The sequence below is a fragment of the Ranitomeya imitator genome, chromosome 3 (genome assembly GCF_032444005.1).
Source record: "Ranitomeya imitator isolate aRanImi1 chromosome 3, aRanImi1.pri, whole genome shotgun sequence".
NCBI lineage: Eukaryota > Metazoa > Chordata > Amphibia > Anura > Dendrobatidae > Ranitomeya > Ranitomeya imitator.
This window is the reverse complement of record NC_091284.1, coordinates 659,066,200-659,078,851: the sequence shown is the minus strand read 5'-3', so window position 1 is coordinate 659,078,851 and position 12,652 is coordinate 659,066,200. Positions and strand designations below refer to the sequence as shown.

Genomic DNA, 12,652 nt, shown 5'->3' with positions numbered 1-12,652 from the left:
GTAGCATGTCCTTGGGAGCAGCGTGCGGTCACCGCACAACATGGACCATGGTATCTGCTCTGAGCAGAGAGACCACTCTATTGTGGAGTGACGTAGTGTCATTAGGCATGTCGGAAAATGGAGGCGACTTTTTTACTGCAAGTCATGTTAAATATTGTTCCCATATAAATAATAGCTTTCCTCACTGATCTTTAATAACATATATTTAGATTTTTTTTATTAGTGATATAATAAAATTAAAAAGACAAGGTGTCACAGGGCCTCCGCAACAGAGGTTCCAGAGAACCGCAGCGCTCTGGGCCTCGTTCACACACGATGAACAGAAGCTCTTCTCCTGAATTCTGACCTGGCTGCCTTTTGCCAGCAGGTCAGTTGTTAAACCTAGTTGCGGAAGTTGCTGAGAACTTGGTCTCTCAGCTGAATTGATTTTTGTAATCTCCTCTCCTATATAGATTCAGCTTTGTCTACAACTGCTGTCAGTGATCAGTTCTGCTGCCTGTCTTGGAGGTTGAAGGAGCGTGGTGTATTAGGAGCTTGGAGGTTTATTTACAGAGATTGGTGTCTGCTGTTTTGGTTGCATGTTAAACCCGTTTCCTTCCTAGTTTTTTTTCCTTCTCTTTCCTTCTATGTGTTACCTCTGTGGTTGTGTGAGCATTTGGTGAGTTTGAGACTTTTAGTTACCTTGTCTGTATACCCTGTTAATTGTCGTATTTATACACTGGTGCAGTCCACCAGTTTTGGGGGGCGGGGGCCATTGATATGGCCTGCACAGGAGACAGGGATACGCTGGTGGCTCAGGCCTCCTAACCATCATAGGTACCCCTGAGATAAGGGAAAGTCAGGGCCCCATTATAGTGGAAGGGACAGGTGCGGGTCCCAGTACGCCGTCCTGCCCCTTTATTGCCGTTAACGGCGTGACAGTATAACTGACCTTAAAAATTTTCTTGGTCCAATATGGACCCCATTGCTGCTATAGCTGGACAATTACAGCAGCTCAGTCTAGCGGTGGCGGACCTCCACTCGGCGGTTGTACAGCGCACTCCAGTGGCAACTGCAGGGGTTGCTACACCTCCACAAGCTTCGCTGGAGCCTGACAGGTTCTCTGGGGGGGCGCAACAAATTTGTTACATTCAGGGAGGCCTGTAATTTGTATTTTAGGTTGCGTCCTCACACTTCAGGTTCAGAGGAGCAGAGGGTTGGAATTGTAGTATCGCTCCTACAAGGTGACCCTCAGGCCTGGGCTTTTTCACTTCCCGCTGAAGCTTTGCCATTACGGACTGTGGAGGAGTTTTTTCAAGCCTTAGGTCAAGTGTATGATGATCCTGACCGCGTCTCCCTCGCTGAGTCCACAATACGCCATCTTACACAGTGAGACCGGCCAGTAGAGGAGTACTGCTCTGAGTTTCGGAGATGGGCTACTGACACATTGAGGAATGACCCTGCACTCCGCAGTCAATTTTATCAGGGCCTATCTGATAAAAGATGCCTTCTCCCTACAGGAGACTCCAACCACACTGGAGGCAGCTATGTCTCTTGCGATCCGTGTGGACTGCCGCCTGCGCCAGAGACTTAATGAATCGCCGCTATTCAAGGGTAATTCAGATTTGGACTCACCAGAATCTGAGTCTGTAGGAGAACCTATGCAGTTGGGTGGCGCTTCTCGTTCTAAGGGGGCTGCAGTAGTACGGCGTAAGGGAGGTGCATGTTTTTTTTGTGACAGAAGGGGTCATTATGTGAATGTGTGTCCTTCTAAAAAACAACCGCCGGAAAACTATTGAGCCCGGGTTGCGGGGAGGTTGGCAACTCGGGTGTACTAGTTTCCTCCTTAGGTAAACCACAATTTTTCCTACCAGCCGAGATTCATCTTGGTGAAAGTAGGCTCAATATCTCTGCCTTTCTGGACTCTTGGGCAGGGTTTAATTTAATTGATGCTGGGTTTGTTCAGGCACATGGGCTTAAAACTCAAGAGTTGTCTAGACCCATACCTATAATTGCCATTGATGCTGCACCCTTGAGCCAGGGGACTTTCACTCAGATCGTCCGTGGGGTGAGCCTACAAATAGGGGTGTTGCACTCTGAGTCATTAGAATGTTATGTGTTGGGGGGGGTTGCCGTCACCTGTAGTTCTCGGTTTACCATGGCTCATGTTACACAACCCGGTGTTAGACTGGCAGACTCGGGAGATTACTAGATGGAGTGAGTTTTGTCAGGAACAGTGCCTGGGCACTCGGCTGGCTGGGTTGAGTTCTCAGGTTTTGCCAGAGTTCATCTCAGATTTTGAGGATGTATTCTCTGAGGAGGGGAGTCAAGAGCTGCCTCCACACCGTCCTTATGATTGCGCCATACGTCTCATTCCTGGTGCTAAACTGCCTAAGAGTAGGCTATACAATCTCTCTGCCCCAGAGAGACAGGCCATGAAGGACTATATCACGGAGAGTCTGGCCAATGGTCACATCAGACCCTCGTCATCACCCATTGCTGCCGGGTTCTTCTTTGTAAAGAAGGACGGGGGTTTACGCCCATGCTTAGACTTCCGTGAATTGAACCAAATTACGGTCCGGGATTCTTTCCCGCTCCCTCTTATTTCGGACCTCTTTAATCAGGTTGTGGGGGCTAAGTGGTTCTCCAAATTAGATCTCAGGGGCGCATATAATCTCATTCGGATGAAGGAGGGGGATGAATGGAAAACGGCGTTTAATACTCCAGAGGGACATTACGAGAACCTGGTCATGCCTTTTGGGTTGTGTGGTGCTCCTGCGGTGTTCCAACGCTTTGTCAATGATATACTTAGTCACTTAATAGGTAGGTTTGTGGTGGTATATCTCGATGACATCTTAATTTATTCCCCTGACCTCGAGTCCCATCAGGTTCATGTAAGGCAGGTCCTTCAGGTTCTCAGGGACAATAAACTATTTGCCAAACTTGAGAAATGCATGTTCGCGGTCAAAGAGATTCCGTTCTTGGGTTACTTCTTATCCTCCACAAGATTTCGTATGGATCCGGCTAAGGTCAAGGCGGTCCTGGAGTGGGACCTTAAGACCTTACAGAGGTTTTTAGGTTTTGCAAACTACTATCGCAAATTTATTAAATACTTTTCAGTAGTAGCCAAACCTTTAACAGATATGACCAAGAGAGGCACGGATTTCTCCGTATGGTCCAGTGCAGCCAGTAAAGCTTTTGAAACTTTGAAAAAGTGTTTTTCCACTGCACCCATACTAATACAGCCTGACATCACGCAGCCATTTGTGGTAGAGGTGGATGCCTCTGAGGTGGGGGTGGGAGCTGTATTGTCACAGGGGATTTCTCCAAGTAAGTGGCATCCATGTGCATTTTTCTCGAAAAAATTATCTCCTACTGAGAGGAATTATGATATTGGTAACAGGGAGCTGTTGGCAATTAAATGGCCATTTGAAGAATGGTGCCATTTTTTGGAGGGAGCACTTCACCCAGTCATGGTGATCACAGATCACAAAAATCTGTTGTATTTAGAATCTGCAAAGCGTCTCACACCTAGGCAAGCTAGGTGGTCTCTGCTCTTCGCCAGGTTCAATTTCTACATTACGTATAGGCAAGGAAGCAAGAATGTCAAGGCCGATGCGCTATCCCGTTGTTTTCCAGGGGTTGGGGATAACTGTGAGCCAGGTCCTATACTGTAGAAGGGTGTAATTGTTGCCGCAATTAATTCGGATCTTGAGAGAGAGGTGGTAGAGGCGCAGGGGGATGCCCCAGCAGCCTGTCCCTTAGGTAAACTGTATGTTCCGGCTAATCTTCATCTTAAGGTACCTTCACACTAAACAACTTCACAACGATATCGCTAGCGATCCGTGACGTTGCAGCATCCTGGCTAGCGATATCGTTGTTTGACACGCAGCAGCGATCAGGATCCTGCTGTGATGTCGTTGGTCGCTGCAGAAAGTCCAGAACTTTATTTTGTTGCTGGACTCCCTGCAGACATCGCTGAATCGGCGTGTGTGACGCCGATTCAGCGATGTCTTCACGGGTAACCAGGGTAAACATCGGGTTACTAAGCGCAGGGCCGCGCTTAGTAACCCGATGTTTACCCTGGTTACCATCGTAAAAGTAAAAAAAAACAAACACTACATACTTACCTTCTGCTGTCTGTCCCCGGCGCTCTGCTTCTCTGCATGCCTCCTGCATCCTGTGTCAGCGTCGGCCAGCCGGAAAGCACAGCGGTGACGTCACCACTCTGCTTTCCGGCCGCTGTGCTCACAGTCAGTGCAGGAAAGCAGAGCGCCAGGGACAGACAGCGGAAGGTAAGTATGTAGTGTTTGTTTTTTTTTACTTTTACGATGGTAACCATGGTAAACATCGGGTTACTAAGCGCGGCCCTGCGCTTAGTAACCCAATGTTTACCCTGGTTACCGGCATCGTTGGTCGCTGGAGAGCTGTCTGTGTGACAGCTCTCCAGCGACCAAACAGCGACGCTGCAGCGATCGACATCGTTGTCGGTATCGCTGCAGCGTCGCTTAGTGTGAAGGTACCTTTAGGATCATCAATGAACATCATGATACGGTTCTAGCTGGACACCCTGGAAGTAAAGTTACCTCGGACCTTCTGACTCTGTTTTTGGTGGTCTGGGGTAAATAATGATGTACAGGAATATGTCGCTGCCTGCAGTGTGTGGGAGCGTTCCAAGACGCCTCGTACTCACCCGTCTGGGTGTCTCCAACCTCTGGAGATTCCCAGTAGACCTTGGACCCATTTGTCAATAGATTTCATCACTGACTTACCGGTTTCTGAGGGGAATACAGTTATTTTAGTCGTAGTTGACAGATTTAGCAAGATGTCACATTTTATTGCTCTTCCCGCGTTACCTAATGCCAAGACTCTGGCACAGATCTTTATCAAGGAGGTTGTGAGATTGCATGGTGTTCCTTCAGATATTGTATCAGACCGTGGGGTGCAGTTTATTTCTAAGTTTTGGAGGGCTTTTTGCAGCCGGTTGGGGATTCATTTGTCATTTTCTTCAGCTTTTCATCCTCAATCTAATGGTCAAACAGAACGCGTAAATCAAAATCTTGAAACTTATCTCAGGTGTTTCATTTCAGAAAATCAGGAGGACTGGGTTAAATACTTACCGTTGGCAGAGTTTGCTATAAACAACCGTACTCATGAGTCCACTGGTAAGACCCCGTTTTTCGGGGCATATGGTTTTCATCCTCAATTCAGTTCTTTTAATAGGAAGGATTCCTCAGGGGTGCCTGAATAGAAAAGGTTTTCTTCTTCCATCACGTCCGTTTGGCAAGGGGTTCTTGATAAATTAAAGAGGATGAGTTCCAGATATAAGAATGCGGCTGATCGGAGACGTATGGAAGGTCCGGACCTGTGTGTGGGTGATTGGGTTTGGTTGTCCTCAAAGAATATTAAACAGAGTTCCCTTGTGGAAATTGGGCCCTAGGTTTATTGGCCCTTATAGGATTGTGGCCGTCGTCAATCCTGTTGTATTACGGCTGGCTTTACCTCAGTCATTTAGGATCCATAATGTTTTTCATCGCTCCTTACTTAAGAGGTTTGTGGCATCACCTAATCCATCACCTTTACCTCCCTCTCCGGTCCTTGTTGATGGAAATCTCAAGTTCCAGATAGCCAGGGTCATGGATTCTCGATTTGTTCGCCGGTCTCTACAATATCTAGTACATTGGAAGGGGTACGGTCCGGAGGAGAGGATGTGGGTACCTGCAGCTGATGTCCATGCGGTTAGGTTAGTCCGGGCATTTCATACAGCTCATCCTGAGAAACCTGGTCCTGAGGTTCCGGAGGTCCCTCGTAGAAGGGGGGGTACTGTCGCGGAAGCCCCGTGACAGAGAGGTTCCAGAGAACCACAGCGCTCTGGGCCTCGTTCACACACGATGAACAGAAGCTCTTCTCCTGAATTCTGACCTGGCTGTCTTTTGCCAGCAGGTCAGGAGTTAAACCTAGTTGCTGAAGTTGCTGAGAACTTGGTCTCTCAGCTGAATTGATTTTTGTAATCTCCTCTCCTATATAGATTCAACTTTGTCTACAACTGTTGTCAGTGATCACTTCTGCTGCCTGGCTTGGAGGTTGAAGGAGTGTGGTGTATTAGGAGCTTGGTGGTTTATTTACAGAGATTGGTGTCTGCGGTTTTGGTTGCATGTTAAACCTGTTTTTTCCTTCTCTTTCCTTCTATGTGTTACCTCTGTGGTTGTGTGAGCATTTGGTGAGTTTGAGACTTTTAGTTACCTTGTCTGTATACCCTGTTAATTGTTGTATTTATACACTGGTGCAGTCCACCTGTTTTGGGGGGCGGGGGCCATTGATAGGGCCTGCACAGGAGACAGGGATACGCTGGTGGCTCAGGCCTCCTAACCATCATAGGTACCCCTGAGAAGGGAAAGTCAGGGCCCTATTATAGTGACAGGTGCGGGTCCCAGTACGCCGTCCTGCCCCTTTATCGCCGTTAACGGCATGACAAGGGTAATTTTTGGTGATATCTATACTTTAAGAACCCATTTACAAATAAGAAAAATGTGAATTTCTCTGGAATAAGAAATCAGATCGCAGGTATCAAGATAACATTTTAGTCAATATTTTATGAGCTATATGCAAATATAGAGGACTGAGGAGCATTAAACCTTCTTACAGACTCCCTTTAAAACATTTAGAAGTCATTCACACATGCTTTTATTGTGGCACCGGCATCTTCAGGGTAATGAGGCAAAAGGATCACAAACACAGAATGATACATTTTTTAAAACTTCGATTGATATCAGCAAGTTAATCCAACGATTTAGCAAATCGTCGGGGAGATGACATGCAAGTGAGACCATCACCAACTTTAGGCCTGGATTCATCAATTCCAATTTTCACGCCAGTCTCGAGGAAGGAGCGTGGTAAAGTCAGATGCTTCTGATTCACAGAGAGACGCACACCTGTAAATGAATCAGGAGCGTCTGACAAATGGCGTGCACGGCGCTACAAAACTTACTCCAGGCAGGTATATTACAGCTTGTCATGAATTAGACGAGCTGTGATATCACACCCTCATGCCTCTGTAGCTCCACAATGTTTGGCGGAACTGGTTGAAACTGGTGTTAAAAAAGTGCAAAGATTTAGCGACTTTAAAAAACTTTTTTTTTTTTCTTACAGAAGATAGATAGAATCTTCAAAACAATGATCAGGGAAACCTAACATTTCATTATTTGCAACAATACAAATCAAATGAAAATCCACAGAAGCAGAAAAAAGATAAAGGAGAAAAAAAAACAGAGCTTTATGAATTAATATAGCTCACACATATTCAATATTTCATCTAAAAAATAAATCATCCTCTGCTTTAGAATTTGTGAGATTTATGTTCTAGAAACAAAGGCACACTTACCCTGACCTTTGGAGCTGCCCCCCTAAACTTGACATAAAATAATGTGAAAGCGTTGTCAGAATGCGGTGCTGTGGATGGATTCTAAAGAAAAACAAAGCGCAGAATTAATACATTGTATATCCAGTGTTATTACAACAATTCCTTTAACAGGATGAAGCAGCTAAAAACCTTGTGCTAGATCACTGAGGCAAACACTTATGAAGCGAAGCCTCTGTCTCATGTGTCTCTCCGATGATAGGATAACGTGGTTCTGTGAACTACAACCCCATCACACAGAATGAGGCGATAAAGACAGGCTCAAGAGATTTCAAGACGAGCAGCGAGACTGAACTGAGAGACCCGGTGATGCCTCCATTTAATTAATGATACAAAATACTTTTGTCTGAAAGAGGCCTTAGGCTGTGTCCATGCTACCATTGCAGCTTCTGCTGATAAAAGAAGCCATAACACTGATGAAGCCACAAATTCTCCGCACAGCATATACTTCTGGCACACAACGGACCCCAATGATAGTTTCCATCATTTTGTCTGGGAGAAAAGCACTGCATGCATAACTATTACATCAAATCTGTGGTGGCTCAAAATTTAGCCTTTGACAGTGATGTGAATGGATCCTAAAAGTATTTCTGCAGAATAGTGCAAAATGTACGTTAAAAAAAAAAATAAAAAAAAAAATCAATCACTTCCTACTTGATTAAATTATTCATATTAACATATTGTTGAAAAAGAGCATTAGAAAAGAGTAAAGAATAAAACGTGTAAAAAGACAACAATAAAGAACATCTCCAAGCTAAGCATTAAACGTACAGCCAGCCAGAAGCATGTCTTTCCCTTGGGAGCTTCCGACAAAGCAATCTCTTGCAGACCACACCAGACCCGTAACTTACCCGTTTCATGAGTTGATTTGTGAGATTTTGCAGAGTATTCACTGTGTAAATCTTCATAAGGTGCATAGCTTTAGAAAGACATTGCTTAAACTTTGCCAGATATATAGGATAATCTTTATAATTCGGCTGGAAAAAAACAAACATATAAAACACGTTAAAATGGCCATATTTTCTAATTTGTAAATTAGTGTTGGAAACTGAAGACAAAGCATTTAATATCAATTATCCAGATGTCTATTTTCAGTAATCCAGGAGGCACAGACTTATCTCCATGTTGATTCTTCTGCTAGGTTGAATTGATATTTGTAAATTGATGAATGGTTGTTGTTTTCCTCTTAAATCAGTTCCTACAGTTTATTGAACAGTCATATTTACAAAACGAGGATGCAGGGTCACTAAGCAATGATGTTTGCTGATATATTGATTACATATTATACCAGGCCATGCAGTTTGTTAACTTACGAACATTTAAGGATAAACTATAAATAATCAAACAATGCGAGTTAATCTCATCACCCCGTCCTCTTAACCTGTGAATGATGGTTGTAGAATAGTTGTGAACTATAAAATAGGGATTTTTGTGTACTCACCGTAAAATCCTTTTCTCCAAGCCACTCATTGGGGGACACAGGACCGTGGGTGTATGCTGCTGACACTAAGTAAATACAAAAAAGGGTTAGCTCCTCCTCTGCAGTATACACCGCCCACTGGCTTCGGATAATACCAGTTCGTAGCAAAGCAGTAGATTAACAAAAAAAAACACTTATTATAGGCAACAAGCCAAACAAGAGTGGGTGTGGTGTTCCCCAATGAGTGGCTCGGAGAAAAGGATTTTACGGTGAGTACACAAAAATCCCTATTTCTCCACCGCCACATTGGGGGACACAGGACCGTGGGACGTCCAAAAGCAGTCCCTGGGTGGGGAATAACAACCCAACAGTGTTAACTTATGGCACCTGCTGACTACAGGTACGCTACCGCTGCCTGCAGAATACGCCTACCCAGGCTTGCATCTGAAGATGCCAGAGTATGGACATTGTAATGCTTTGAAAAGGTGTGCGAGCTAGACCAGGTTGCAGCTTTGCAGACCTGCTCTGCAGACGCTTGATTCAGAATGGCCCAGGAAGCACCCACCGACCGAGTGGAGTGTCCTGAAGCCCGCAGGGATAGGCTTGCCTCTGACGCGGTAAGCCTCCTGAATAGTCGTCCGAATCCAACTGGCGATTGTCAACTTAGAGGCGGCCAGTCCCTTCCGGTGTACCGCCGGGAGCACGAACAGAGCATCCATCTGTCGAAAAAATGCTGTCCTAGACACGTACTTCCTGAGGGCTCTGACAAGATCCAAGGTGTGAAGAGCCTTCTCCACGTGGTGCGTTGGAGCAGGGCAAAGAGACGGAAGTATGATTTCCTCATTGAGGTGGAAGAAAGACACCACCTTTGGGAGGAAAGTAGGGGACGGTCGGAGAACTACCTTGTCCTGGTGGATCGTAAGGAACGGCGTCCTACAGGAAAGAGCCGTCAACTCCGAGACTCGTCTGATCGAGGTAATGGCGATGAGAAAAGCCACTTTCCATGAAAGGAGATGCAGAGAGATGTCCTGCAACGGCTCAAAGGGAGATTCCTGTAGGACACCTAGGACCAGATTAAAGGTCCCAAGCCTCTAGCGGCGCCTTGTAGGGAGGCACCACGTGAGAGACTCCCTGAAAGAACGTTCTGACCTGAGGTTTGGAAGTGATTTTGCGTTGAAAAAGGACTGACAAGGCCGAGACCTGACCTTTAAGGGAACTCGGCGAAAGCCCCGACCGGATTGGAGGAAATCCAGGATGGTAGGGATGTTGAAGACCATCAGAGGGCAACCTCTGCTTCTGCACCAATCAAAGAAGATCTTCCCGGTCCGATGGTAGATGCGTGATGACACCGGCTTTCGGGCACTGATCAAGGTGGAAACTACCTTGCGGGAAAAACCCACTTGAGTCAGAACCCAGGATTCAACGGCCAAGCCGTCAAACACAGGGCCCCTGAGTTCTGGTGGTAGATCGGGCCCTGAGAAAGTAGATCTGGGTGATCTGGTAGGCGCCAAGGAACGTCTGCGATGAGCTGGACCAGCACTGCATACCACGCCCGGCGAGGATAATCTGGGGCGATGAAAATTACCGGGACACCCTCTGCCCTGATCTTCCTGATGACTTTGGGGAGCAGCGGCAGAGGGGGAAAAGAGGTAAGGAAGGTGAAACTGACTCCAGGGAAGGACTAGCGCATTCGCTCCGATTGCTCTGGGATCCTGGGACCGGGCCACAAACTGAGGTACCTTGGCGTTGAACCAGGAAGCCATCAGGTCTACGTCCGGAGTACCCCAACGAAGACAGATTTGTTGGAATACGTCCTGATGGAGAGACCACTCTCTTGAGGTAAGGCCTTGCCGGCTGAGGAAGTCCGTGGTCCAGTTTTCCACTCCGGGAATATGAACGGCCGATATGACAGAGTGGTTGTGTTCAGCCTAGCGAAGGATGTGTTCTACCTCGCACATTGCAGCTCTGCTGCGGGTGCCCCCCCGATGATTAATATAAGCCACAGCCGTGGCATTGTCCGACTGGATACGGATGGGGCGACCTGCAAGGAGATGATGGAACCACTTTAGGGACAGCCTGATTGCCCGTATCTCCAGGATGTTGATTGGAAGACGAGACTCGTGACGAGTCCAAGTTCCCTGTGCAGTGTGATGGCGAAAAACCGCTCCCCAGCCTAGGAGGCTGGCGTCGGTGGTGACTACGAGCCAATGGATCGGGAGAAAGGACCTCCCTTGGAGAAGAGAGGATTGGAGCATCCACTATTGGAGTGTCTGCCTGACCCGAGGGGAGAGGGGACACAGTTGGTCGAGGGAAAACGGACTCCCGTCCCATGCGTCCAGAAGAGCGTGCAGGAAAGGACGAAGGTGTAGTTGCGCAAAAGGAATCGCTTCCATTGCGGCCACCATTTTTCAGAGAATCCTCATGTCGAAACAGATGGAGCAGGGGGGCGGCCTAAGAAGCTTCCATATCCCCTGTTGAAGAGCTAGGACCTTGTCCCGAGTAAGAAGCACCAACCATAGGGACGTGTCCAGGGTCATGCCCAGGAAGGAAATCCGTTGAGCTGGAAGAAGGGATGACTTCTTTAAATTGATCAACCAGCCCAGCCGAGACAGTATCCAAGGAAATGCGGACGCACTCCTTGCAGGCTCGGAAGGATGGGCCTTTGACCAGTAAGTCATCTAGATAGGGGAGAACGACTAAGCCCCAAGAATGCAGAATGGCCATGACAGCCGCCATGACCTTTGTGAAAACTCTGGGGGCGGTGGCGAGGCCGAAAGGCAAGGCCGTGAACTGAAAGTGTTCCTCTCCGACGGAGAAGCGGAGAAACCTTTGATGATGCAAGAAGATTGGGATGTGGAGGTATGCATCCCGGATGTCGATGGATGCTAAGAATTCGCCATGTTCCATCGAGGCAATGACTGAACATAGGGATTCCATCCTGAAATGACAGACTTTGACAAATTCATTCAAGAGCTTTAGGTCCAGGATGGGCCTTACTGTTCCATCCGTTTTGGGGACCATAAACAGGTTTGAATAAAAACCGCAGAATCTTTTGTCCTCTGGGACAGGGACAATCACTCCATCTTGTCGGAGCAACTGGATGGCCTGGGAAAAAGCTCGGGCGCGCCTTCCCGCTTCGGGAGGGCGGGAAGCAATAAACCGGGTTGGAGGGGGAGGAAAAAAAATCGATTTGGTTACCGGAGGACACCAGATCCCTTACCCACTCGTCGTGAACTACGGCGATCCAGGCATGACGGAACGAGAGAAGGCGTCCGCCAACTTTGCTGGTGTCTGGACGGGATTGCGAGTCATTTGGAAGAAGATGATTGGGGTCTGGATCCCCTGGACCTAGATTGTGTGGAGCGGCCCCTCCAGGAATGGTTGGGCCTGTATGAAGCCTGAGGGCTTTTGTCTCTGGCGGCACGGCGCCCCGAACAAGGGGAACTGGCCGAGGAATGCCATGAGTAGGTTCCACGAAAGGGCTGAAACCGGGCCTGTGGGTGTCGTCAGAACGGTTGTCTGAATGTCTGCTGGGGAAAGGAAGTACTTTTACCCCCGGTAACGTCGGAAATCAGTTTGTCCAGTTTTTCACCAAAAAGATGGCTACTGAGATATGGCAGAGACGTGAGCGACTTTTTAGATACGGAGTCCGCTCGCCAGTTCCTCAGGCATAACACTCTCCTAATCGCCACAGCGTTAGCAGCCGTAAGTGCGGAGCAGTTAGCCGCGTCCAGGAAAGCATTTACCAGGGAAGTAATCGCCAGCCAAGGAGATCTGATTTGCAAGCTCCGCTATGTCAGGAGAAAGGTCGCTGTTCTGTAAGGTCTTATGCAGAG

At 47.4% G+C, this 12,652-nt stretch overlaps 1 protein-coding gene across 1 annotated transcript in view; it reads right to left on the bottom strand.

The window, feature by feature from the left end:
• COG3 (component of oligomeric golgi complex 3) overlaps positions 1–12,652 on the bottom strand; it is a 131,447-nt gene that overhangs the window by 85,859 nt on the left and 32,936 nt on the right. The window contains exons 7-8 of the mRNA XM_069758266.1: positions 8,248–8,373; positions 7,361–7,441 (exon numbers count right to left, since the gene is read on the bottom strand). Coding sequence (XP_069614367.1) covers positions 7,361–7,441; positions 8,248–8,373 — 207 coding nt within the window. The remainder of the gene's footprint in view (positions 1–7,360; positions 7,442–8,247; positions 8,374–12,652) is intronic.